Source organism: Phocoena phocoena, chromosome 7 (genome assembly GCF_963924675.1).
Source record: "Phocoena phocoena chromosome 7, mPhoPho1.1, whole genome shotgun sequence".
Taxonomy (NCBI): Eukaryota; Metazoa; Chordata; class Mammalia; order Artiodactyla; family Phocoenidae; genus Phocoena; species Phocoena phocoena.
The window spans coordinates 114,499,859-114,526,593 of NC_089225.1; the positions used below are offsets into that span (position 1 = coordinate 114,499,859).

At 67.8% G+C, this 26,735-nt stretch overlaps 1 protein-coding gene across 1 annotated transcript in view; it reads right to left on the reverse strand.

Annotated features, from left to right (window-relative positions):
• Positions 1 to 26,735, reverse strand: part of KIF1A (kinesin family member 1A) — an 87,610-nt gene that overhangs the window by 35,499 nt on the left and 25,376 nt on the right. Inside the window, exons 3-26 of the mRNA XM_065881198.1 lie at positions 23,045 to 23,121; positions 21,771 to 21,950; positions 20,988 to 21,053; positions 20,429 to 20,607; positions 19,242 to 19,353; positions 17,900 to 17,977; positions 17,596 to 17,661; positions 17,135 to 17,152; positions 14,632 to 14,707; positions 13,607 to 13,685; positions 12,817 to 12,959; positions 12,430 to 12,456; positions 11,059 to 11,270; positions 10,084 to 10,163; positions 9,764 to 9,839; positions 7,422 to 7,501; positions 7,037 to 7,143; positions 6,060 to 6,143; positions 4,212 to 4,392; positions 4,055 to 4,127; positions 3,776 to 3,869; positions 2,986 to 3,134; positions 2,513 to 2,691; positions 544 to 681 (exon numbers count right to left, since the gene is read on the reverse strand). Of these exons, the coding sequence (XP_065737270.1) occupies positions 544 to 681; positions 2,513 to 2,691; positions 2,986 to 3,134; positions 3,776 to 3,869; positions 4,055 to 4,127; positions 4,212 to 4,392; positions 6,060 to 6,143; positions 7,037 to 7,143; positions 7,422 to 7,501; positions 9,764 to 9,839; positions 10,084 to 10,163; positions 11,059 to 11,270; positions 12,430 to 12,456; positions 12,817 to 12,959; positions 13,607 to 13,685; positions 14,632 to 14,707; positions 17,135 to 17,152; positions 17,596 to 17,661; positions 17,900 to 17,977; positions 19,242 to 19,353; positions 20,429 to 20,607; positions 20,988 to 21,053; positions 21,771 to 21,950; positions 23,045 to 23,121 (2,554 nt within the window). The remainder of the gene's footprint in view (positions 1 to 543; positions 682 to 2,512; positions 2,692 to 2,985; positions 3,135 to 3,775; positions 3,870 to 4,054; positions 4,128 to 4,211; positions 4,393 to 6,059; positions 6,144 to 7,036; positions 7,144 to 7,421; positions 7,502 to 9,763; positions 9,840 to 10,083; positions 10,164 to 11,058; positions 11,271 to 12,429; positions 12,457 to 12,816; positions 12,960 to 13,606; positions 13,686 to 14,631; positions 14,708 to 17,134; positions 17,153 to 17,595; positions 17,662 to 17,899; positions 17,978 to 19,241; positions 19,354 to 20,428; positions 20,608 to 20,987; positions 21,054 to 21,770; positions 21,951 to 23,044; positions 23,122 to 26,735) is intronic.

The window sequence follows — 26,735 nt, forward strand, 5'->3', positions numbered from 1 at the left end:
GGCGTGGGAAGACACCGCACGGGGGTCAGTGTAAAGCTCCGGAAGGTTCCGGAGGGCACCGGCAGGTATGGTCCCGACCAGGTGTGGCTGAGGCCGGTGAGGGCCTCGGGAGCCTGGCCGCACTGAGGCCTCAGGAACCTTGCCCCGTGGGGGGCAGGGGCCGGGTGCGGCCCCCCGACCAGAAGACTGGGGACATTAGGCGTGGACTCTGAGCTCTGGGAGGACACGGCTCCGCCTCCCGCTCACACCCCACCTGAAAGCCTGACCAAGCCTCACATTCACACACACGGACAGGTGTCACCTGACGGCCATGGTCCCGGAGCGGGGGTGGGTGGCGATGCTGAGACCCCGCTCCCTGGCCAGGGCCCACCGATGTGTGGAGAGAACTGGCCAGGGGGCTCAGACCAGGAAGGACCAGGGCCGGGGAGTCGGGATGGAGAAAGGCATCTGGCCGGCCCACTCCTCGTGTCAGGGCCAGGGCCCAACCCCGCGCTGCCCCCCACCTTCTCTCAATCTCTCAGCCCGGGGGGAGGAGGCGCCTACCTGCCCACGAGCCGGAACCAGGGGAAGCGGTCGTAGAAGGGGTCTCCACCGGTCACCACGTTGTCACAGTCCTCGATGACGCTGGAGGGCACCTCGGCCGCCCGGTCGTACATCTCTCGCATCAGGTCCAGCCGCTGCCTGCAGGGCAGAGGTCAGCGTGGGCCCCGGTGGAGCATCCTGGGGTCTCAGGCCCAGCACGGCTCAGGCCACAGCACCCTGCTCAGGGTCACCCACGGCTCAAGCTGGTTTGACAGGAGGACCCTCTGGGGTCCTCGGAGTCAGCCGACCGTGGCCAAGGGGCTTGCAGTTCGCTCACGCTCCTGCCTTGCCTGCTCAGGGTGGTTGAACACGTGCCTCTCAGCCCCCGAGATGGCCGCGGCACGTCAGCCGGGTGGGGTCGGGGACCAGCCCCGCTCAGGACGGGGAGTCGGGGCACGGAGCCCCGGAAGTTCGTGGGGCAACGGGCAAGTTGTGAGAAGACACAGGAAACAAGGCGTTTTAGAGGCTATCCCCCGGAAAACCGGCAGGTGGTGGGAGAGACGCAGACGTCTCCCTCGGGGTCTCAGGCGCAACAGGAGGGACGTGGGCTGGTGGGGGACGTCCGCCCTCCAAGAGCAGACGGCAGCCCAGGAGGACGGGGCAGAGGCAGGCACGTGTCTGTGAATGTGCGTGGGTCAGTGCGTGTGCCGGGGGCGGGGACCTCATAAGAAGGGAAAGCGTCTGCGCGTGAGGGTGTGTGAGCGGAATGGAGCGCGTATAAACGTGTCTGCGTGCGTGAGCGCGTCGTGACCACGTTTTCCGTTCTCTGCATCTCATGACATTTCCACATCTCTGGGGGCCACATCACTGCCCCCCGACAGTGAACAGCCTGTGGGTGAGCCCACCTCCACACAAGCCACCACCTGCCCCTTAGCCGACTTGCACGCCAGCCGGCTCCCCAGCCCTAAATCACCTGGGCACAGCCCGGGCCCGAAGCCCTCAGGCGTTATGCTGACCAGCCAGTCCTCACTGTTCACCCTGCCCTGCTTTGCCCATGAAAACCTCGCAGAGGCCGTGGCAAGGCCCTCCTCTCCCTCCTTGGCCCCCGGACGGCCCTGTGCCCACGCGCCTCTCGTTTCTAGGGGCACTTGAGCAACGGTAAAATTGTCTTCAGTGGCAAAGAGCCGGCCTGTCACCTTCACCAAGAAGAACCAGGTGCACGTCACGGTGAGCGTGCGGGACCTGAGGTAGAGCCGTAGGGCAGACACCTCCCAGGACACCTGGCCCACCTCCCTGGGGCCCCCACCCGGCCCTCCTCCACACCCCCCTAGGTGGAGGAGCCCCCAGCTTCCTGCAGTGCCTCACCCACCCCTTCCTCCAAACTGTGCCACTGCTCTGGTCGAGGAGAACGTGGATTCTATAACGAGGCTGGATCCTACTTACATTTTTTCTTCTGATTTTAAAAGAAATCGAAACAGGAGAGACCGCTGCCTGGACACATGCGCCCCTTGCATCCCATGCCCGCCTCTGTCTCAGCGACCTCGGCCCAGGCCCGGGGAGCCTTGCATCCCGCATCTGCCTGCCTCAGCGGCCTCGGCCCAGGCCCGCGGAGCCTTGCATCCCGTGTCCACCTGTCTCAGCGGCCTCGGCCCAGGCCCGCAGAGCCTTGCATCCCGCGTCCACCTGTCTCAGCGGCCTCGGCCCAGGCCCGGGGAGCCTTGCATCCCACGCCCGCCTCTGTCTGTCTCAGTGGCCTCGGCCCAGGCCCGGGGAGCCTTGCATCCCACGCCCGCCTCTGTCTGTCTCAGCGGCCTCGGCCCAGGCCCGGGGAGCCTTGCATCCCACGCCCGCCTCTGTCTGTCTCAGCGGCCTCGGCCCAGGCCCGGGGAGCCTTGCATCCCACGCCCACCTCTATCTGTTTCAGTGGCCTCGGCCCAGGCCCAGGGAGCAGCCCCGCCCCACTGCCCACCGCATGGCCCACCCGCTGCACCTGAGCTTCTCCAGCGTCCAGTAGTGGGTGGCCCCGTTCTTCTGGTCCTGGACCTCCACGGCCACGATGGTTCGGGGGAAGGGGCGAGTCTCTCGGTCTTTGGCGGCCTCTGGGGGCAGCAGGTCAGGCGGCAGTGGGGAGTACAGTGTGTCCGTAAGGAGGACAAACTGGAACTGGACCTGTGACCGGTGAGGAGGACGCCCGTCAGCCCCGGGGAGGGTGGAGCCCAGCCCTGGAAGGGCCTCCTTCCCACTGCCTGTCCCTCAACCGTCCTCGGAACCTTCCCGCCGACTCCACATGGAGAGGAGGCTCCACCTGCCCACCGGCCTGCCTACGCGTCCCGCTCTGTCAGTCTGGCCCCCCCCCCCGGGAGGCGGCGCAGCCTGGCACCGAGGCCCGGCGGGAAGCAGGATGGGTGACGCCCGCCCTCCGAGGCACAGACAGCAGGGGCAGGCGCAGCGGCGGGGGCCCACCTTCTTCTTGAGCTCGACGCTGATGGCGTTGGCCTCCTTGAGGAAGATGGCGTTGCCCCACAGCAGGTCCCGCAGGGACGTGAACTGGTACCACTTCCACTTCCGGAAGGCCCACAGCGCCAGTTCACACTCCCTCTCTGTCCACTGGACTGCGGGGAGAGGCGCACGGGGTCATCACGGGGCTGGGCGCTCGCTGCGCGGGTCCCCAGTTTCACACTAACGCCCTGCCGCAGGGGACGACCCTCGTGCCCCAAAGAGGCCGCCGGCTCCCCCAGCGTGAGCGCCAGGGTCCTGAGAGTCGGGCTGGAGCTCAGCAAGGACCTGGGGGGCGGCAGTGGGACGGGGGCAGGAGGGCAGACCGGGGCTTGTCCCACACACCCTCTCGGGTGGACGGGTCCAGCCGGGGAAGACCCGGTCACATCAGCACAAAGGTCCCGACCAGCTGACCGGAGGCCGAGCTGGACGTGAACACCCTGCCCTTGGGCCGCCCTCGGGCCCCCAGCAGCGAGAGGTCAGCCAGTGGGCTGCTCAAGCAGATGCTCCCAGAGCGGGTCCCTTGTCCTGGGAGGAGCACCAGCCTCCCTCGGGCAGGACCGGGGTGAGTGGACGCAAGGCACCCGCCTGGGAGCACCCACCCGCGCCCCCACCAGAACCAGCGGGTGGGTGCTGCTGCAGGCCGGGGACCCCAGGGCAAAGGTGCCAAGCAGCTGACCTGTGGGGAGCAGCCCGGGGCCGCCTCTTTCCCGAGTCCCCTCCGCAGCCCACCTCCGCGCGGGACAGGGCCCCTCACCTTCATCCTCCGGCCCCTCCTCCTCCTCATTCACCTCCGGGTAGTACCGGGAGTCCATCTGCTTCTGCAAGGCCTCCAGCTTGCTCTCGTAGTCCTGGCGCAGAAGCGAGGCTGGTGGCTCCAAGTGGAGGCCGGCCCGTCGTCCCCGGCCCTCCCACCCGGGCCCGGGCCCAGGCCCAGGGCGCCGGGACGCAGCCCCAGCTCAGCGGGCCTCCCCACCCTCCCCGGCTCCACCCCTCGGCCCCTCCCCTTCCGGCCTCGAGCGCCCGCCGCCCTCACCAGCCTCTGCTGCTCCAGGAGGTAGGTGGCCTCCTCGCGCTCCCGGCGGTACTGGTCCTCCAGCTCCTGCAGCCTGCGAGAGCGTGCGGGGGTGAGGGCGGGCGGGGCGGCGGCGGCGGGTGCGGGGGCGCCCGGGCGGCAGCCCCTGGGGCCTCACCTCTGCTCCATCTCCTGCTTCATGTCGATGCCCTGCTTCTCCAGCAGCTCGCGCTGGGCGAAGGCCCAGTCCACGGGCTCGGCGGGCGTCTCCGCGCAGGGCGTGCGCTCACGCTCCTGCCTTGCCTGCTCAGGGTGGTTGAACCGGAACACATGGCTCTTTCCCATGATGATGCGGTTTCCTGGGGGATGGAGGCGAGGCCAGAGTTGGTGGACATTTAGCCTCGGCTGGTCTCGGGGGTGAGAGTGGGGAGGAGGAGGGGAAGAGGACGAATGCAGCCGGGGCTGCGTCCTAGCACCACCCACCCCTGGGAGGGCCTCCAGCCGCCAGGAGCCGGCCCCCCCGGGTCCTGTGCCCGGGGTCACCCTTGCCCCCGCCAGGGGGCCACCTCCCCCACCAGGACTCTCCCCGGTTCCTCCCCTCGGCCCCTCCCCTTTCAGCAGCAGATGGTGGCAAAACACAGCCTGGGGCTTCTCCACTGCCCCATCCCCTCCAGGGCCCCACGGGTGCCACCCCCCGGGGCCAGCCTGGCCTCCTGCTCCCGTGCCCTGGGTCTCGGCACTCCCCTACCCAGGGGCTGGGCTTGGCCCCCCTCCTGCAGGGAGCTTCCCTTCCCATCTGTCCCACTGGCAGAAGCAGGGCAGGGGTCTGCGTGTTTCTGGGGCAGGGTCCACCCTGTCTGCAGGACCCTCCAGGGTGCACCTGTCCCACGAGGGCAGGGCCTGCTGTCTCTGGACAGTCCTGCCGGTGGGGGTCTCTTTGGCTGGCCTAGTTTCTCTCCAGCTTTTTCTCCAGGAACCTCTGCTCTGCCTTGCGGCCTGCAGAGCTGGTTCAGCCCCTCTCCCCACAGGAGAACCCGGGCCTGCAGGCTGGTCCTCCCCAGGCCTCCCTCAGCCCCTCCTCCAGCTCCCGAGCTCGGCCGCCCCTCCCAGCCCGGGCCCTGCCCCGAGCCCGCAAGCACCAGGCCCCATCCTGAAACAACAGGGGGGAGAAGGGAACTCTGGACCTGCCCTTGCCCAGCTCAACTGCCCCATCTCCCCACACTGGCGGCCAGGCGAGGACACCAGCCCCTGCCGCCAGGCGAGGCCCATGAACACAGGACACATGGTGTGTCCCTCCCTCAAAGCATCCCTCCAGACCCCAAAGGCAGGACCCTGGGTCCTGGAAGCTAAAAACAAGGCCCTTCAGGGTGGCCGGAGAGGTCTGCATGTCAGGCTGCCAGGCGTCACCTTCTAGGCCACCCATCCCCTCTGCACCCCAAGTTGGGGAAGGGGAGGGTCCCCCTCATTCTTAGCAAAAAGTCACCCCAGCCAAAGTTGACACGACGGTCAGTGTTGTGTGTCAGTTTGGCTGGGCTGGGGAGCCCAACGGTGCACCTACGATCACGTGACCTCGGGAAGGAGACCACCCACCGTTATGCAGGCGGGCCTCCCCCCACCGGGTGAAAGGCCTCAGGAGCTAAACTGAGGCTGCCCTGAGGAGAAAGTCCCGCCTGTGGATTTCAGACGTGCCTGCCCAGCCCTCACCACGTCCTGAGCCAATTCCCTTAAATAAGTCTCTTGATAGGTGAACAGACACATAGATAGACGACACACACATCTCCAGGTGTGTTTTAGAACATGAGGACACGAAGCCAGGGGGCCAGCGTCTGGAGGCCGGGGCAGCGCGCCAGCCCCACCGGGGCTCTCGGACAGGCGCCCCCCGCCCGGCATCCCGCCTCGGCGCCCCTGGAGCGGCCTTCTCCCCCCACCCGCCCCGGCCCGTGCGCTGCCCGGCTGGTGGGGGGCAGGCTGGGGTGCTGCGCGTGCAGGGCGGGCGGCACGGGGGCCACCCCTGCCCCCACCGTACCTGACCGCAGGACACTGGGCTCCGTGACTTTCTTGCCATTGACGTAGGTGTCTGCCCCTTCACAGGGCTCCAGGGTCACCACGGCTATAGGACAGATGGGGGCACGGAGAGGACCGTGAGGGGCTGTCCTCCTGGCCGCGTCCCCATCTGAGCCCAGCGAGCCCTGCTCAGGGTCGGGGGCAGGGGGCTTGACCCACCTGGCCACCTGCCACCCAGGCGCGGCCCCCGCCAGGCCCCTCTCCTCCCCGTGGCACCTGGCTTGCGCCTCGAGAAGCCGGAGGGGCCTCTCAGCCCCTCACAGGTGAGGAAAGTGATGCCCAGTTGGGAGGCTCACGGGCCCAAGTCAGAGGCGGGGAGGCCGTGCTGGGTGACCGCCCCGCCCCACAGGGTCTCCAGGTGGGATGCAAAACGGTGGCTCGCATGTCCCCAGGAGTCCCAGAGCCCCTCCTGGCTTTGTGCCCACCCACCGAGGGGACAGAGAGCTTTGGGGACGGAATTCTGGGAGAACCAACATCTGCAGCACTGTTTAAGGCCACCCTGAAGTGGCCTGGTCACAGAGGGGGCTTTGGTCACTGGTCTGCATCCCAGAGGCTGTCCAGACGCCTGCCCTGATCTCGGGGGCCGTGGGCACTGGGACAGCCCAGCAGGTGCCTTCTCGAGAAGGAAGGGTCATGCCCAGAACTGGCAGTGGGGACGGAGGCCCGAGGGCAGGCCGGCCAGGGAGATGGACAGATGGCCGCTCCCAGCCCACGGGAAGGCGTGGCCTAAGAATAGCCATCCCTTCGATCCAGGCTCAGTGCCCTCCTGCCCGTGAGCACCCCAACCAGCCCCCTGCGCAGGAACGGAGCTGCATGTCCCCAGCCCAGCCTTCAGAGCACCTTTTGGGGTGGCGCAGGGGGGCTCCCGGGACTGAGTGGGGAGCCAGGAGGGCCGACACCAGCAGCGCCGGGTAGGGGCGGGGCTGGGGGAGGCCATACCTTCACCGCCCCCTCGGGAGTCGCTCCGGAAGACGCAGTGTTTCTCCTTGATGAAGTGCCCGCTCAGGACTATGTCCTGCCGCTTCTCTGCGCCTTCCCGGCCCACTCTGTGTGTGTGGTGCAGTCGTCAGCGCCGGCTGGACCCAGGGCACCACGACGCCACCCACTGGCCCGCCTGGACCCCTGCAGCCCCCAGGATGCCCAGCTCTTACGGGAAATGCCTGGAGAGCACAAGCGGGGGTCCAGGGGACAGCCCCCAAAGCGGCCTGGCCTGGGGGAGCCACACTGCCCAGAGGGGCCCACAGCACCCCTGCCAGCAGATGCCCAGGCTCAGCGACCCCTCAGTGGGGGAGCCCAGTCCTCCCCTCGCCCCGTCAACCCCCACCTGGTGATCCCATCCTTGATGTAGTAGAGAAGGCACTCGGACATGAGCGGGTCCTCATTGAGGTTGACGAGATGCGGCGTCTGCGGAGATAGAAGGGTCACCTCTCTTTGGGGGGCAGTGGGGGAGCCCGGCCCAGGCTGCCTGCTGCCCTCTCTCTCCCCAGGACCAGATTGCCACCCGCCCTAGGCCTGGCCTCTCGGGGGACACAGTATCCTCCCAGCCTGGCAGAGAGGAGAAGACTTTGATGGGGACCCCAGAGTCTTGGGAGGACAGCTGCCAGGCGGCACTTGGGGGGCTGGGCTTCGGGAGGGGCTGGGACCCCAGCTCTGAGCACGTGAGTGCCCAGGGAGTGCTTGGAGGCTGTGGTAGGCCCTTGGATGTGCAGGGCAAGGCTGGGTCTCATGGGGCCTGGGCCTGGTCCTCCATCCTAAAACGGGGCTGCAGGTGCCCATTCCAACCGGGGCAGCCAGGAGCTGAGGGCCCTGGGATTAGGACGCTGGGCAGGGAGGGGTCGGGCCCTGGATGCCAGGGAGCAGAGAGGCTGTGAAAAACGTCCCCCTGAGCCACCCAGGTCAGACGCCCACACCTGTCCTAACCACGGGTCTACCAAAGCATGACCCAAGGCCAAGGTGACCACTTCCCACAAGCTGCCCCATCTAAGCACTGCCCTTGGCTCCCCACCCCAGCCCGTGCCCAGGGCAGCCACTGCAGGCTCTGTCCACTGGGCCTTGGACCAGCATCCCCTCTCTTCACTTTCTCCACTGCTCTCACCCGGGGTCTCTGGGCCCCGACACTTCCTGACCTCACACCCGGTCCCGGGCAAGGATCCTGCAACATGGCAGAGGCTGGAACAGCTTCCTGTCTGTTCCCCACCTGGCACCTTGGGGCAAGCTGCCCCCACCCTGAGCTACAAACCCCTCTCACACCCCTGCACAGGGTTGTGGACACCTGGTCATCAGACACAGGACATACCATCCAGAGCGGCCCCTTCCCCTGAGCACAGAAGGCGTCCAGCCAGGAAGGGCCTGTGCTCCCTCCACGGGGCCGAGCGGGGGACCCAGCTGGCCCATGTGCTTCTCCAGAGTCCAGTGGGGACCCCACTGTCCTCCAGAGGAAGTGTCCCTGGTGGTCCCGAGGGCCGCCCTCCCACTCCTGGACAATGTCCAGACCCGGGGCCATCAGCAGATCCCTCTGCCACCAATGAAGCCAAAGGACTGCACAGCCAGTGTCCCGAGGGCACCTGTACCCCAGCTTCGCGTGCCCACCCCGGGGCACTGCACCCACGGACAACGCAACAGCTCAAGAGCAAAGCATTCCAAACGAAAAGCAAAGGCCCATCCGACAGGCACTGAAGCAGGACCCCGCCAGGGCGCCCCCTGCTCCCCGCCCTGCCGAGGGCCTCCCAGGCACCCCTCCTCCCTGCTTCTGGGCCGGAGTGCATGGGTGCGGGAGAAGCCTGAGGAGCCCGGCCCTGTCCCCAGGGAGCAGCCACCCTAGCGGACGTGCCCATCCTACCAGCACCCCGTGCTCCTTTTCCCTTGGGGCCCCAGTGGCTCCGTGGGGGCTCCACGTGCCGCCAGCTTCGGAGGCTGGCAAACAAAGAAACCCTTTGCTGGGGTGAAAAGTCAGCCAGGCACTTCCTCAGCCACAAGGCCGCAGGGCCAGGGCCCGCGGAGTCCCGTGCTGGCGTCAGAACAGACGCCACTGCCTTCCAGGCAGGCTTCTGGGCTTGAAGCTAAGCTCCTAAGGGCTCTGAGGGTCTGGCAATCTTGGGGGTGGGGGCATGGGGGTGGGGGTCTGGGTCCTAGAATCACACAGAGACTTTTCCCCTGATGTTCATGCTTTGCCCCATCTGAGCTACTGAACAGGGGGTGGTGCTCTGCTCCATTTGAGGGCTGGGGCCATGGGCAAGCTGGGCCATGGGCAAGCTGGGCCTGGGTGGGAGAAGAGGGGTCCCTGCTGGGACAGCCAGACCCTGCTTTAGCTAATCTCCAAGAGCGCAGCTGGCTCCCAGCTCGTGTCCAGCCAGGCCCTGCCCATGAGGGGTGCAGGCTCCTGGGGGTCCAGGCCCCACCTGTTTCAGGACCCCATCCACCCCTCAGGCAGCTAAGTGACCTCTCTGACGTCCTAAGGCCATAGGGACATCCCACCATGAGGAGGCAGGGTCTAGGCTCCACACAGGGAAGGGATGGCTGCGGGTGAGCGTGGCCGGGTGCCAGGAGCCACTCTGCCTGCTCCCAGGAGGACCCTGCTGACCTTCCAGGAGCCGACACCCTGCCAAGGGCCGCAGGTCCCCCAGCCCTGTCCACATCGGGGCAGCCCAGAGAATGGCCGGCTCCTACCTTTTTGGGAGAGAACACCCCCAGGGTGCCGCCGTCCTCCCTCATGGCCACGCCCATCTCGGCCAGCAGCGCTTCCCTGGGGGATAGAGCGGGGGTCAGCACCCACACAACCTTTCATCTGGTCAGTGAGTTCAGGTGTCCACTTGAGGGGCTGGTCCCCTGACTGGGGATCGGCTCAATGGGGCCATTGGTGATGGCGGGGGGCGTGTCACTGGATGAGAGGGGACGGGTATGTCCTGCACTGGGCGCGGCCACCCCTGGGTACAGGAGCCGAGAGCTGAGCACAGGGCCGCTGCCGGCCCCCAGCCCGCACCGCCCACCTCTCCATCCGTATGGCTTCCGTCCGCCGCAGCTTCTCCTCCCAGGTCTCGTTGAGCTCAGCGATGATCTTCTCCGTCTCCTGGGGAGCAGACAGAGCAGAGCGAGGTCAGCGCGGGGGGCAGGCAGTGGACAGAGGCCTGTGTGCCAGGCAAAGGGGAGACAAGTAGCCGGGCCTGCAGGGCCCAGCACCCCAATTCCCAGGTCCATCCAGGCTGCTCGAAGTCTGAAAGGTCAAGGTGAAGGGCTGAGGGCTAAGACATGCAAAGGACGCGTGTCTTTGCTGTGGACACACACAGAGAACAGAGAGAAAGGCAGAATAAACCCAGAGGGAGAAACAAACACGCAGGGAGACGCTGACACCGGTTCTGAGGCTCGGATGCCCCTGGACCACGGGTGAGACGGACGACACTTCCCCCATCAGCACCGCCTCCCCGTTTCCTTCCCAGCCCCCACATTCCAGTGGGCCTCTGTACCCCAGGTCCATCCCGGGTGGACGCCTCCCACACCTCAGATGGGCCCTACGCCCCAGGGTGGCCGCACAGCCCACCCCCTCATCAGCCCGGGTCTGGCGCCCGTGCCGTTGTCCCCTCCGTCTGGGCTCGCCGTCCGCCGCTCACACCCGGCACCTTGTACCCACTCGCTGAAGGAAGCCAGTAATCCTAACCCTAAACGCAGGCCGCCGTGGCCAGGTCGGGAGGGTGAAGACCATGCAGGAGCAGGTATAAGCACGGAAACCCGGGAGGGAGGGTGCAGAGGCCATAGGACCCCCGCCCTAATCAGCAGACGGGCCCCACGGTCCTGGACAGGGTGCACTGACCCCCTGGACGGGGGTGCTTGGGGTCGGGGGCCGAGACTCACCCCGCGCCCCCCTGCATGGCTCACTTTGCCTCTGACCAAGCCCCTCCGCCTGCGACCATCCAAGAGGAGGGGTCTTGGCCTAGCGCCCACCAGGTCCGAGCCCGGCCCTGCCTCACCTTCAGCCTTTCTATGGCCTCTTCACTGCCCGGGGCAAACAAGATGCGCTCGTGCAGGCTGGACACAGAGGCGGCACGGCTGGACAGGGCCGAGAGCGAGGACGACGGGCTCACACCCACCAGGGCGTTGGTCACTGTGGAGAGATTGTCAGGGACTGCACTCAGCTCCACCCCGCCACGGTTACAGTTACTGTTCTCAAGGTCGGACACGTCTACGGGAGGAAGCGGGGCAGACAGACGGGAGGAGAGAAAAGAAAGACCAAGTTGGGAAAAAGCAAGAGGCAGGTGAAGAGAAGGTAGCCAGCAGGGACCAGGAGCTGGGCACCCGCACGAGCACATGCAATGCTGCCCCTGCCACGGTGCGGCTGCGCCACCAGGTCCCTCGGCATCCCTGCCCAGGGCCTCCGCTCCCCCCGCACACATGCCGAGCCTGTGGGCCACCGGCGTCCCTGCCCTCCTGACCCCCTGCCCACCGCCCTTTGCTGCCACTGCCCAGCGGCCCCCCTGCACCCAGGCCCTGACTCTCATCCTCATCCTCTCCGCCCCTCGTGCCCGCCACCCACCAGCCCGCCACGCACCCCGAGCTGCGGGCGCGGGCGGTGCTGTCCGCCCCGCCGAGCGGCCTGGCCGAGCCGTGGACTGTGGGACCTCCGAGGGAGCCCACGCTCCTCCACCCCAAGAAGCTGCTCTGGGCCCCCTCCCCCACCGCCCCGGCCTCCCTGCTCCCCAAGGCCCGGGAGTTGGGGCTGCCGCAGCCCCTGGGGCAGGAGGTGCCCAGGCCCCTCCTGGCAGAAGCAGACACACAGCAGAGCAGCGGCAGACGTAGGACAGCACGGGCACTGGGGAAACTGAGGGCGCCCTGTGGCCCCTGGGGTAGGGAGGCCCCAGCACGTGCCCCTGCCCGGGGAGCCGGGCCCACAGCCGGCGGGAGATGCAGGCTGGGAGGACCTGGCCGCATTCACACTCCTGGCGTTTCCAGGGGAAGGGGCCTCGGGGTGGGTGGGGTCAGAGGGGGGCCGGAGCCAGGAGTCGGGGATGGACCCGGCCCTGTGAGCTGTCCCGGCCTCTGTGCTGACATTCAGGCCTCTAGGAGCACAGCGGGCAGAGAGCCTGACCTCAGCCGCGCTCGGCCTGAGGAGGCCTTGGCTGCCCCGCGCCTCCCGGTTGCCTCCATTTCCCAGCAGACGCGAGGGTGAACCAGGATCACGGCTCACAGGGTGCCGTGAGAGAGAGGGCTCAGGTCCCCCAGCCCCCAAGGGGGGGAAGGCCAAGGAAGGGTGGGTGCACCCCGCCCCCCCACCGTGCTGCCCTAGGCCCCGCGGGGCTGGGCCGAAGCAGGGATGCGCAGAGAGCAGCGGAGGGGATACACACATTTGGGTCCTCCGGGCACAGTGTTGGCTAAGGGGGGGAGGCGAGGGGGAGAGACAGAAACAGAAGAACAGGTTTGTCTCCAGAGGGCGCCGTCGCAGGCCGGGCATCAGGTAGGGTGGCGGTGGTCTTCAGCAGGACGGGGGGACAACCCCGGCACCGCGGCCGGCCGCTGTGGCTTCCGGGGAGACCGTCACCGGCCTGCTTGGGCCAGCGGCAAACCCAAACCAGGCCCAGTCCAGAACCCCGGCCCCCCACCCAGCGGTGGCTCCGCCCGGAGCCGGGAGCAGAGCCTGGGCCTCAGGGCAGAGGGGCCGCGAGGGCAGCGGGACCTGCCCCAGCCCCGCAGCCCCGCTGCCCTGCCCAGGACGGGCGGGCACAGACACTCACTGTCGGCGATGTCACCGAGACCCTGGGCGTACAGCAGGTCCCGCAGCCGCGTCACCTCATCCTTCAGCTCGCGGATCAGCTTGTTGTTGGGGTCCTCGTTGATGACGGCGTTACAGCGGATCTGCTTGGCCCGGTCCGCATACCTGGGCGGCAGAGGGGGGCTGGGGGCTGTGCTGTACGGCGGCCAAGGGCACCCGGAGCCCCGCCTGCGCCCAACTGCAGGGGCATCTCCGACAGGGAGTCACCAGGGCCACTGACCTACAGGGGGCCTGCCACTTGGGGAAACCAAGGCCCCGGGAGGGGAAGGGACGGGGTGGAAATTTCTCCGCACGGCGAGGCCTCCGCATTTGGACTTGTGGTCCCGGGTGGACGGCGCGAATCTAACCTGCACTCCAGCCCTTTGCGGTGGCAGCCAAGAGGCCAGAGCGCCGAGCCAGGCCGCCAAGCTGCTTCCTGCAGCCCGGGACGGCCCCTGGCCAGAGGGACCTTCAGACATGCCTGCCCCCCCGTGGCTCGTTAAAAACCCCGGTGGCTCTGTGGACCATGGGTGGGGGCGAACCGCTCAGCCCGCGAGCCCAGCTCTCCTGGTCAGATGGCAGGGCCCTGGGCCACTCGAGGCCACACGCGGTGGGAAATGGAATGGGGCCCGAGAAGCGCCAGGCGCCCTGCCAGCCATTTGGAGCCTCAAGAAGTCCAGGTGAGCCGGCCCTGCAAGGAGGCACCTGGAGGATCCACTCCCACCCAAGCCGGCTGGTGGGGGACAGGGAGGGTCCACGCCCCGCAGACACACCTCAGGGTACTCAGCGTCTCATCGTAGTTGATGTCTGCGGGGCTCAGCGCCGCCACCATCGCTGTCCGCGAGTTCCCACCTGTGGGAGGAGAGCAGGTGGTCCCAGAGGAGGGTCAGCCCCACTGCTGCGCCCCCTGCCCTCCCCCCGCACAGGTGTAGCCGGGAGGTGAGCAGACAGCAGGCGGCCGGCCTCCCTCACCGCGCCGGGCACCTTGCTCACTTTTCGTCCACATAAAACCATGCTTTTCTGACATTTGGGGTCACATTACGACCAACAGGCCTCCCCCTCCCCATAATAAAGAGAAAAGTTGTGGAGAGTTTTATGGCGTTTACTACAAGGACTGTTTCTGCTCCATAAACGTTTCGCTTTTATCCTTCTTATTTGGAATATGTTTCTTAATGTTTCATGTCGGATTCCCAGCTCAGGTCACATGGATCCCGGCATCAGGAAACGCACGGACCCACAGGGACCTGTGTCCCGGGGACCACATCCCCAGGGTGTGGCCTCCAGCAGACTGCGAGGCGATGCCGCGAAGGGCTCGGGGTGCCGTGCGGTGAAGGGCCTCCCCACCCACCCTGGGGCGGGACCTGGGTGTGGCCCTGGGGGAGAGGCCTCCGTCCAGGCCGCGGCTCAGGTGAAGGGACACTCATTCCTGTGACTCTCGCGTCCTCTCTTGGGGGGCCCACCTGCCCCCGGGGTCTCCCATCTGCCCTCTCTTCCACCGGGAGGCCGGACACTGCACCCGACGCTGGCCCGAGCCGTGGACCAGCTAGGCTGGTTCTGGGGTGCAGGGTCAGCCAGCCGGGGCTCCCCAGAATCACCGAGGCCCAGAGGGTGGGTCCTGGGTCTGGGCGTCACAGGAGCGCAGACACAGCGGCTGCAGCCCCGAGGGCCAACCGGGTCCCGGGCCTCGCGCCGTTAACCTACTGCTGACCACTGGCCCGGGCCCCCGGGCTCCCGCCCAGGCCGGGGGAGACGGCGGCGGCCGGGCCGGGTGTCAGATCCGGGTCGGGTGAGTCCTCACCCAGGTTTTCCCGGAGAAGCCAGGTCAGCACCGAATCTCTGTAGGGAATGAAGTCCGTCTTCTTCTTTTTCTTGTTCTGCAGGAGAGGAGCGTCCAAGGTCAGCCCCGAGCCCGCCGCAGGGGGAGGGAAGAGGGGCTCAAGCACAGGTGTGTCCCCGAGGTCCGGGCGGCCTGGGGCTCGGGGCGGGGCCTGCTCCCAGGGCCTCCACCCCGCCAGTCCCGGTGCCTCCGCTCGGGCTGCAATCAGGGACTTGCTAGCACGTTCCTGGCCTCCCCGCTCCTCCGTCGCCACGGTGTGTCTGGGCCACACGGCCGAGCCCGGGCGGGCTGACGCCAGCGGCCAGGGCCAGTGCGTCCTCGCTCCGCGCCGTCAGAAGGACCAGCGCGAGCCCATCGCCCCACAAACACCACCAGCAGCTCCGCTGACTGAGGGCAGGAGGCCCCTCGCCTGCAGGAAGCCCTGCGGGGCCCCCTCCCCGTGCACGTGAAGCCGCCTCCGCCTGCGCCAGGCCCGGCCCGGCCCGCCTAAGCGGCTCCGGAGCCCCAACAACCTGGTCCCCCTCGGCACCCGCTACCCCCGTCAGGACGAGGCTCCCCCGGGCGCCACTAAGCGTGGCACAGGGACTTCCCGCCTCCCTCGCTGGCGCACGTTTTTGCTTCAGGAGCGTCTGCTCGGCAGCCGCAGCGGCCGCCAGGGCCCCGCGAGGGCGTGCCTCAGGGCGCAGACGCATCGCCCCCGAGGGGAGCCTGCAGGGCCCGCGAGTCACGGACGCTCCCCCGCGAGAGGGCAGGTGTGGCGGCATCTGGCCACCAAAGCAAACTTGGTGGCTGAGAAGACTCCACTTCCACCGTGTGCTTTGATCATTTGACCCCTGAGGGTGAATTCTCTGCCACGTTTGTCTCGCTCCTCGTTCCCACAGTAAACGCCCCACGGTCACCCGCTCACCCCATGAGGAGCCCAAGCGGCGCCTCTGCCTCGGTGGCTCCCTCACACGTCCCTCCCTCCACTCCGCCCGCCCGGCCACGCGCGGGTGCCTCAGAGCCAGGGCCTTCGCCGCCCCGACCCTCCGCCATCCTGCCAGCGGCTCCTCACACGGCAGCCAGAGGGCGCAGCCCGCTGCAGTCAGTCTTCCTGAGCCTGCGGCCGACCCATGGCCGCTTCCGCTAGATCCCAGTCAGCTGCTGCCTGGTGACACTGGGGAGCGGGCCAGGCCCGGCCCCCTGGCCTCATCGCCCACGGGCCCCCACGCTCCCGGCTCCAGGCGCTGAGCCCCCAAACTGGTCTCGCTCTGTTCCTGCAAAGTCTCCATCGCAGCCCCTCACAGTCCCTTCCTTGTTCCCTCACACGGCTCCTCACAGTTTCTTACACAGTCCCTCACACTTCCTCTCACACCTCCACAGTCTCTCACAGTCGCACCCAGCTCCTCACACACTTCAGCACACAGTGCCTCCCAGTTCCACTCAGAGCTTCTCAGAGCTCCCACAGGTTCCCTCACGCACTTCCACACGTCTTCTCACGCGTCCCCACACAATTCCACACGCGTGTCCCTCACAGGTCCTCACACCGCCTCCCACACTTCCTCTCACGTTTCCACAGTTCCCCCGAATCCGCACGCTTCCTAACGGTTCTGCTGGCCGTTGCACACGTTCCCACACGCTCCTCACACCCTCTTGCACGGGCCCCCTCCCAGGTCCTTGCCCTGGTCCTGGTCCCACCCCACGCTGTTCCTCACGGCCCAGGTTCCTCACGGCTCTCTCACCGCCACATGCGAGACCTCACACCTCCTCACGTATCTCCTCACACAACGGGTCCACACCTGGCTCCTCTCGCAGCTCCTCGCAGCGCCCAGAGTCCCTCCGCCTCCTCACAGAGCTACCCGCTCACTTCCCCCAACACGGGCCACGCTTGCCTACAATTCCTCACACAGCCCATCACACGGGTCCTTCGCATTTGCCCCCGAAGCTTCTCACGCTTCCTCTCACAGCCTCGCCCGGTGTCGCGGTCCGCGCGCTCCCTCCGCTCCTCACGGAGCCCCTCACAGCGCTCCTGGGACCCCCGCCACCGCACGTGCTTCCTCCCACGGCTCCTCACACAAACCAGGCTCTTCCCACCTCAGCACGTCACACGCTCGGCGGGCTTCCCGGCTGCAGGGTGAGCGCCCCTGGGTGCTCCTCAGCCCCCAGGCCCCAGCCCCAGAGCCACCTCCCCCACGACGCCCCCGGCCCCCCAGCCACGCGGACGAGAGGCCACCCTCCCGCTCAGGGTCACCCTCACAGCCCCATTCTGCCCTTTACGAAGCTCATCGCCGTCCGTTCACCATGATCTCATTTCCCGCCATCTCTCATCCACCCCCGCGGCGCTGCTCTCCCCGCACCGGCACCGGCGCAGCTCTGATGGGCTGGGGTGTCCCGCGGCTGCTCTGCTTCTCAGGCACCCCCCCCACCCGCCCGAGAGGGCTGAGACCCCCCCAGTCCCCGAGAAGCGAGGAACGAAGATGCTTACCTTGTTGGGCCCAGAGTCCTGCAGAGGCAAAGACAGAGTCTGAGGACGGAGCACGCTGGGCCCAGGGGCAAAGCGGTGGGAGCAACCCAAGCACAGCCCAAGCCCCCCTCACCACACTGCCTCCCCTCCACCGCCCACCAGGCCCAGCCCCTCAGCCCGAGGGTCCCGGCTCCTGACAGCCCAGGGGGCAGCCCAAGGCCACCCCCAGGGCCCTGTGGGGAGGTGGCACATCCCCATTTCACAGGTGGGACAACTGAGGCTCGGGAGAGTGACGGGGTCGTGGCTCCATCTCCAACCCGGGGACCCCCCTCACCTCCAAGCCTCTGGGCTTTTCCGTGAACCTGGTCCCACAGCAGGGACAGGTGGCCGCTCCCGGCATCTCCCCAGCAGGGCAGGACGGAGGCGCCCGCTGTCCCCCCACCCCCGAGGCCCCCTGATCGCAGCACTTGGAGCCCGCTCACCATCTCGGCCAGCGCGGAGATGACCTTGCCCAGGGTGGTCAGGGACTTGTTGATGTTGGCTCCCTCCTGCGTAGGGAAGGTGAGGCCGGGCGTCAGGAGGCCTCAGGCCACTCGGCCCTGATGGAGACCCAGCGCCCAGCCCTGCACCGTTGACCCTCCCCGCTTCCCCATCCCACGAGGGCAGGGGCAAAGGGGGCGCCCACCCGAGGCCGGCCCGCCTCCCCCGCTGCCCCCTGGCCCTGCAGCCGCTGGGCGTCAGGCCCCGCCGGCAAGTCGGTGGGGACCCTGGTGGGGGCGGCCCTACCTTGAGGCGCGTGCCCTTGGCCCCCGTGGAGTCGGCCCGCTCGCTCCCGGCCAGGTCCACCAGGCTGACTTTGCTCACCTGCGGGGACACGTGTGTCACACGCAGGAGCCGTGACGCTGTGTGGGCCCCCGCCTCCCCTGGGTGCGGCCTGCAGGGCCCCCCCTCCCTGGGGCCGGAGCGCCCAGCCCTGCGGAGCACAGCGGCCCTGCTCTCAGCTCCTCTGAGGAGGAGGCCACCTTCCCCAGGAGGCTGCACGGCCTCTGCCCCTGGCACCTGGCACCCAGCTGTTCCCTGCCTGCTGGCCGCTCGTCACCTGCACATCACTGTTCCACAGACCGGGCTCACCGTGTGGTGGGGTTTGAACCTGGCTCCGGGAGCCCCTTCCCCCACTGCCCGCCGCCCCCGGAGCCGCCCGGGCACTGGGCAGGGCCCCCTCCCCAGCACTCGCCCAGCCCGGGCTGGGCAGCCATATGCACCCGGGGAAGCCCAGGGCTGCGGGCAGGAGTCGCCTGGTGGGCCTGCCAGCTGCCCTGAGCCCGAGGGGTGGGAGCTGCAGGCAGCCCGCAGCCAGGCCCCCGGGAGGACGGCGCCAGGCCGGGGTGACCCGGCCTCATCGGGGACCGAGCACCCCGAGCTCCCCCCAGCCACTCTGCGGACCCCAGGGTGCTGCCCCCGGGAGCAGGGCCTGGCTGGCAGGGTGCCCAGTCAGAGATATCGAGATGCTTAGGGTCAGAGCCACGGAGGGCGCCTGCCCTACTGCCCCTGCAGCGCCCACAGTCAGCGTGTCTGGATAAAGGCCCTAGGAGACGAGCCCCTGCCTGGGTCCACTGACAAGGCCAAGGCTCATGGGAAAGGCATCTGGGGCGGGGGCAGTGGGCAGGGCCGCTCAGCACAGCCTCTCCTTTGTGCTCACAGATGCCGGTGCCCACGGGGTGAGGGGCACCCCCAGCCTGCACCAGGGCCCACGGCCAGCCTGTGACGGGCACTTACAACCTGCGGCCTTCGACACCGCCCTCCAAGGGCCCCCGAGGCGTCTCCGGCCAGTGGGGCTGCCCTGGAGACATCCCTCCTCGGGCCTACAGTCTCCACCATAACCGCCTGGCAGGAGGCTGTTCCAGGGTCCATGGCCCCTCCACTCGGTCCCTTCCCCAGCCACACGGCGCCAAACACGGAGAAGAGGTGGCCTCGCAGGCCTGGCCAGCCCCTCACCGAGGCCCGGGCTGGGCAGGGAATGGCCCGCGCCCGTGCCTCACGGGCCAGCATCCGGCTTGGCCTCCTCACCCGCCTGACCGGCCCGACCCAGTCCCCGGCCCGGGGCCCCGCCCGCCGAGGCTGAACTCACTTTCTCTGTGGTGATGTTGGTCTCTGCATCGTGGCGCTTCTGCGTGAAGATGATGTTGAAGACGGCGTGGGAGCGGCTGCTGGTCTCGTTCATGTTCGTGGCCGCCACGGTCCTGGGGAACAGAAGCCACACACTGTCACCCAGTGTCCCGTGGTCGGGCGTGTGGGCCGCTGGTGCTGCCGGCCCGCTTGACCAGGTCACTAGACGTCAGCTCCCCGGGCTCCCGGGGCCGCCCTGCCCGGCCTGGTGGCGACCGTGCCTTCTGTAGAGCCCGGGCAGGGCCCACACTGCCTGCCCCACTGCATCCGGTGTGGCTCCTTCGGCCCCCAACTCGAGCCTGGCACTCGGGGCCCCGTGACTGGGGATGCCCTGCTTCCAGGGACTGAGCAGAGTCCCCGGGGCGGTGGCCTGCAGGCTGTGACGTGGAAAGGCCCCAGAAGGGAAAGGGGGCTCTACTGTCCATCCACACCGGCCAATCCAGGGAGGGCCAGCACGGCCTTGGGGGAGAAGGCCCGAGGCTGCCGAGCGGAGGCCAGTGGTTGGTCCCGATGTCGCTGCCCTGCAGAGCCCCCAGGGAAGCCCCCAGGCCGGGCTCGCTGCCCGACAGCTGCCTCCACAGAGGGGGAAGAGCCCCCGGGGACCCCCACTGAGTGCAGGGTAGGCCACTGGCCAGGGATCCTCACCCTCCCGGGAGTCCCTGCGTGGCAGAAGGCAGGGGGACTGTTGCCACGACAACCAGGGCAGACCCTCCTAGGCTGGGAGGCCCAGGGCAGCGTGGTCACAGAGACCAATAGCTCGTGGCCAGCAGCACCTTGTGGCCGACCCTCCCCACATGCCCCTGTCCAGAGGGCCATCTGCCCTCCAAGCAGGCAGGGCTGGTCCTCACAGCCTGGCCCCACCCAGGGCAGCCACCGCCCCCCAGGGCGCACAGCCTGACCCCCCCACGAGGAGCAGACCCTGTGTAGGCGACAGCGTCCCCTTCCTGGGGGAGCTGGAGGCCCCCATGGGCTGGCATGTGCCCTTGATGTCCTTAGGCCCACAAGGCCCACACCTCCATGGGGGCCGCTGGACAGACCCCATGGGGATACCAACAGGCACCCCAAGGACAGGTGTTCCTCAGAGAGACTCGGAGTTGCGCGGGTGGGAGGGGGAGGGCAGGGAGGGTGGGCGCGTCACCCCGCACACACCGGGCCTTGTTCCCTGAGTCCATGAGGTCCTGGATGTCATTGTAGGAGGTGACAGCCAGCTTGGACAGGTCCTCCACGTAGGGCCCCAGCAGCGGGTGCTCCCTCACGCGCAGGTTGCCCTTGTTCTTGGGGTTCAGGAGGTCACGGACACGCTCGCAGTAGATCTCCATGTAGCTGACCTGCGGGGCAGCGATGACATCAGGGACCTCTGAGGTGGGGGGAGCACACGGTGCGGCCAGGACCCCGCACGAACACGTCAGCGGGGGTGTCAGCCCACCCCCTGCCTGGCCCTCCCCACACAGAGCCGTGCCGGGGGCTCACCCAACGCGGTCACACCGGGGCCACCCAGGCCATGGCTCAGCCCGGGCCACGCAGCTTGGAGCAGCTGCTCGACAGACACCGCAGAGCGGACACAGCCCTTCGCTCCTGTGCCCGGCGTGGGCTGGCACGTTTGCCACATGCACGCGTGAATGACAAGCTAAGGGCACAGACCGGTGGCGGGCCCTGGCTTTAAGTCGGTAAAGCCACGTTCCGAGGGACAGGCGACGGAGAGCCCTACCTCCACGGAGTAGGACATGTTGTCATTGGTGGTGTCGTTGATTCGGGAGAAGAGGTCCTCACAGAGCTGCAGGGACAGAGCACGCCATCAGACGTGAGGCTGGGCTGTGCCCAGAGCCTCACGCCTCGAGGTGCTGTGGCTCCTGCGACCCAGGCTGGACTCTGCTCTCCCGGGCCCCTCCCGCACCCTCCCGCTCCACCTTAAAGGCACCGAGACAGCCTGTAGCCAAGAAGCCACTGTCTTCTGCTAACTCGGGGGCCCCCCAGCTGATGTCTGATCCTCTCCTTGCCTGCACGAGGTGGAGGGTCTGCCATGCGACAGACCACCCAGCACTCTCCCCTGCCCTGCCCAGGTCAAGTACTGACCAGCTCAGGTTCAGAGACCCACCCCGTGGGCGTCCCCTTGTCCCGGGCCTCTCCCTACCGGGACCACCAGCCCTCACAGCCCTCCCAGGGAGGGTCGGCCCCTACCAGGGGTTGCCCCAGCCTCCCTGTCTTATGGGTGTGACCATGGTGGGCACTGCCCGGGCCTGGGGCCCTCCCGCAGCTCCCCACCCTCGGATCTGGGTCTCTAGCCCCTGCACAGCCCGTCTGCCCCACGCTGCCCCTCCTGCCCTGCCCTCCCCGCCACCCCCATGCTTTGCCTTCCCTCCCGGCCCCCTGCTCTCCCGGGTCTCAGCTTGTGCTCGCCTGCCTGTCCTGCCCTCACCGGGTCCCCCCGCCCCCCGCGTGCCTGCGGGATGATGCCCTGCTGGTCCCCCTCACCGCCCCCCCCTCCGCGTGCCTGCGGGATGATGCCCTGCTGGTCCTTCTCCTGCTTGCCCATCATGGTGTAGGACTTGCCGGCCCCGGTCTGCCCGTAGGCGAAGATGCAGACGTTGTAGCCCTCGAAGGCATGCTGTAGCATCTCCTCGCCAATGTCGCGGTACACCTGCTTCTGCGAGGCGTAGTTCATGTCTTCTGGCTGCGGGACAAGGAGGGTAGCAGCTGCAGGAGGCTGGGCCTGCCGTGCTGGGCTCTCGGCCCACGGTGTTCACTGAGAGCCTGCGTCGCACCCAGGGCCTCCGGGCGCCAGGGCCACAGCACCGTGGGGAGGGACACCTGCCCGGCCCATCCACTCACAGGAGACCCGGAGAGGGGAAATAATCCTGCCTGGGAGGCAGCTTCCAGAGGGAAGGGTGGGAGGAGCCAGCCAGTCCAGGGCCAGACAGAGTGGAAGGGCATTTTAGTAGTGGGAAGAGCATGTGCAAAGGCCCAGAGGCGGGGGTACGTGACGTGGTGCTCAAGGTAGCAGCCGTGGGGGTGACGAGGTGGGGCTGGAGAGGCAGCAGGGCAGGGGCCCAAGGAGTCCATGGTCCTGGCTATCACCCCTGGACGCTGTCCTGAAGACAGCGGTCACTTTAGGCAGGCCCAGGGTTACCCTGATGACGTGAGGGGTGGGGCTGGATGGGGAAGGTGAAATGGGGAGCCCTGGGGCCGTCCCGGGACCAGGCACTCAAGGTGTGACCCAAGGTGGGCCCTGGCCCTGGGGCAGGGGGCCTGGACACCTTCTCGGATTCAGGAGGCTGGGGGATGGGAGGACTGGTGTAGACCAGATGGGGGATGTGGAGGCGCAAAGTCCGGGGGTCTCCCAGGCTCCAGGGGGCAGGGGAGGGCGTGCAGGGGCTGGCGCCAGGTGGGCAGCTTCAGCTTCGGACACCGAGCTTGGGGTGTCTGGGGAAGAGGAGAGGCTGGCAGGCAAACGGTTGTACGGCTAGGACCCTGGGAAACTGCCCACAGTGGGCTGATGGCCCCTTGGTCCCTGCCGCAGCTGGGCAGTGTGTGTCACAGCTCAAGGTGACCTTCCACACACAAGGCGACTCAGGAAAGCAGGCCCCTCCCCACAGGCCTCACACCTGTGCCCCCACCTCCCAATCGGCCCTGCAGAGGAGCAGTGGTCCCTCGCCCCATTGGCGCAGAGAGGTCAAGGCGTTGGCTGAGGGCCGCACAGCGAGCAGGGCTGAGCTGGCACCCACACGGCAGCAGCCCACCGCTCTGGAACCCCAGCCCTGGGCTTACCGAAGTGTGTGACCAGTAGGAATAGTCGAAGCTGAAGCTCTTGGGCATCTCCTTGGGCTGTTTGGGGTTAACGATGGCTGCGGGGAGGGGACAGGCATGGTGGTCAGCGCTGTGCTGCAGGGACAGGCTGACCCTGGATGCACCCGCCCGAGAGGGACCCCAGGGCAGGGAGGCGGGGTCCTCAGAGGCCTTGGCCCCAACACAGCCAGCCCCCCTGCCAATGGGCAGCGACAAGGGCCCTGTTTCCAGGCAGACCAGCCATCTCTGCCCCCTGCTCTGTCTGACCTGCCCCCCGACCCCGCCAAGGCAGCCCAGAACAGTCCCTTGGCGCAGGCGCTGGGTCAGACCTCGAGCCCCGGCCCATCCCACCTCTCGGGTCCACATCCCGCTCGCCCCCCCGCCCAGGTCTGTCTTGTCTGCTCTGCATGCAAGCGCCAGGAGGTGCAGCACCGTCACAGCCGCGTCCCTGCTGCTTTGGGGCCCCATCATGCCCGCGTGCTCATCCGTGTCGGGGGCGTGCTGGCTGTCCGCCCGCAGGGACACCACACGTATCCCTCCTCCTGCCGGGGAGCCTGCAGGTCCCGTCCAGGTTTCTCTCAGGGGCTGTGGGACTGTCCTCTGCTTAGGTCCTCCCCAACCCGTCCCCCTCCTCCAGCAGCTGCACCTGGGCTGGCAGGAGGCGGTGCCCACAAAACGTCGGTTCATCAAAGGAGGAGCAGTGCCACCGGCACACACCGCCGGGCCTGCTGGGCGCCCCGGGAGCCCCCCAGGCAGGGCTGAGGCATCCCATGTTCCCCAGGCCCTGGACAGGTCTCGGCTCCCCGAGGCCCGGGCCCAGCGGGTGGTGAGTCTTCGGTGGCTGGGCAGAAGGGGCTGCGGCCCCCGCGCCCGCCAAGCTGCCCTCTGGGACGCTGTCTGAAGCCCCGATGTCTGTGTTGATAGAGGACCCCAAGGACCCCTGAGGGCCCACCTGGCCGGGGGTTTTCACCTCCACCAGGAACTTGGGCTGTCCTGGTGGGAGAGGGCTCCAGGCCACCGCTCCACATCATCCCGTCTGAGGGCCACATTCCCCCCACCTACTTGGAGATGAAAGACGTGTCTGCCAACCCCTTGGACTGGCTTTCCTCAGCTGCAGTGGGCTGGGGGCCTCGCCTCTCTGGACTCCAGGACCCGCCCCCCCTTCCCCACCAGCGCGTGTCCAGGGTGACCTGTAACTCACACCAAGGGAACAAGCCCTGGCCCTGTTGCAGGTTGAATTCTATCCCTCAAAATTCACATGTTGAGTCCTAACGCCCAGGACCTCAGAATGTGACCTTATTTACATACTTGCAGACGTAACTGGTAAGGATGAGGTTATACTGGAGTCAGGTGGGCCCTAATCCAACATGACTGGTGTCTCATGAAAGGGGAAATTTGACACGGACTCCCACGTAGCGTGGCGGCCACGTGAAGGGGGAGGGGGAGACTGAGATGGTGCTTCTACAAGCCAGAGGATGCCGGCATTGCCAGAAAACCACTAGGGGCTGGAGAGGCAGGGAATGGATTCTCCCTCTGGACCCCAGAAGGCACCAACCCGGCGACACCCTGATCGGGGACTTAACAGCCTCAGGAGCTGCCATCTAAGCCGTCCTGTCCACAGTGCTCTGCTCCAGAGCCCTGGGACGCTGGGACTCCCACCAGCCTCACCCCACTCGGCAGCTGCCCCGGGCCACGGCTTGGCGGGCAGGAGCTAACCGGCTCTGGGTCCCAGACCCCAGGCTTATGGGTTCTGGGAGATGACCCGGCACCCTCGGGAGGCCGGCAGGAGGGAGCAGGTGACTGGCCATCACAGCCCTTTCTTTGGAGCCGAGAGGGCGTCACGTCCATGCTGGCTCCAGGAGTGAGGCTGAGAGGAGACCTCGCCATCCCGGTTTCAACTCCTGCTGGACCTGGGGATGCGGCCGCCAGAACCCGAGCACGGTAACGCCGGCGCCATGGGAACGACAGTCACGGCGTCTCCGGAGCGCAGGCAGCCTGAGCAGGGCCCCCGATGATGCCCACCGGTGCCCCACCTCCACCCACCCCACCCAGCCACTCCTGCTCGCGGGCTGCGACACCTGCCCCCCCCCCCGCTGACCTTGCTCTGACTGTGTCCTGGTGCCGGGGCGTCTGCTGTATACCCTGTGTGGACCGGGAGCTCCCTGACGACGCCCCCACCAGGGATGGGGCACGGATGTGCTCAAGGAACGCTGGGTGGGCAGGGGACAGCCGGCTGCGAGGGTCAGTGAACGCAGAGTGGGCCACGAGGAGAGCCCGCAGTGGGGACCACCAGGCAGAGCTGCTCTGGCCCGCGGGAACTGCCGTCACCTGCCCCCTCCCCCTTGGGCGGGGTCCCCTGGTGTGGCTCTGACCCCTGCCCTGGTCCTGACCCCCAGGTGTCCTGCGGGGGTCCTGTGGTGTCTCCGTGATCACAGATGGGGTTCTGTGCTCCAGAGGGGACGGCACTCCCCGGGTTCCACCCCAGGCCTGCTCTTCACCGACGCCTGGGAGCCCTCACCAGGGCGACCTGCCTGGACTAGGCCTGGACGGGCAGCCCCCTGCCGGCACTGAGGTGATTTGGTGGCGAGGGGCTTCCCGGGCAGCTCTCGGGTCGCTTCCTCCCGTGGGTTTGAGGAGGGGTACGGGACCGCGGGCTGTTGAGCGGGGGGCTCCGTGCCCTCTGCCCCTGCTGCAGGAGCACGGAGGGACAAAGGCAACAGCTGTGAGGGCCCAGCTTGAACGGGGGGCGGGAGCAGCTAAGCAAGGGAAGCCGTGTCCTCAGAGCCTGAAACCCCACAGCCACGTGCGGCGCCCGTCCTTCCGGGAGCCGTGGCCCAGCTCTGCGGAATTCCACGGGTCTGTGGTTAAACCCTGGGTAGCCTGCACCTGTCTGTGGGGAGAGCACTGACACCACGGAAATCGGCAGACAGGGGTGTGTGTGTGTGTGTGTGAGAGAGAGAGAGAGAGAGCGAGGGGCCTTGCGAAAACGGAGACCGAGACCTCAGTGTCAGGAGTCTTGGGGACGTTCTCAACACGGGGCCCAGGCCGGTCCTCATGAACCCTCAGCGACGGCTCTCCGGACGACGGGACGGCTCCTCCCACTGACCTGACTTGGCCCCCACGCTCCACGCCCCCGGCAAGGCCCCCCACGCCCGTCACTGCCTGCCTGACTGCGATCTGTGGCCCTTGTCACCGGCCCGTCTAGTTCCATCTCCGTGTCCCCACTGGAACGTCACCCCCAGGGCAGTGAGAGCCTCTGTCCTGCTCCACGGGGCCCGATGCCAGGAGCGGAGCCTGGCGCAGGCTGGAGCTCAGTGATGTGTGCTGACCTGACCCCACCAAGCCTCGTTTCCCCGCCTGGGCCGTGGGAGCGTCCTCAGCCCTGAGGGGCTCAGGCAGCCCTAACCCTAACCCTAACCCTGCAAGTGGAGAGCCCGTCGCGGCTCTCACGGGCGGCCCCCGGGGAGAGGCAGCTCAAGGCAGGGAGTACCAGGGGCATCTTGGCCTGGGGCCAGCCAGTGACGGCAGGCCCCCAGCACCCTCGGCCGAGGCTGCTGACCAGGACTCTGCTGGCCCCCGGGGTCCCTCCTTTGACACCACATGTATGGAGCCATTCCTCTAATAGAAAGGCCTGCACCGCGTCACCACCTCCTGGCAAAACCAAGCTCCCTTC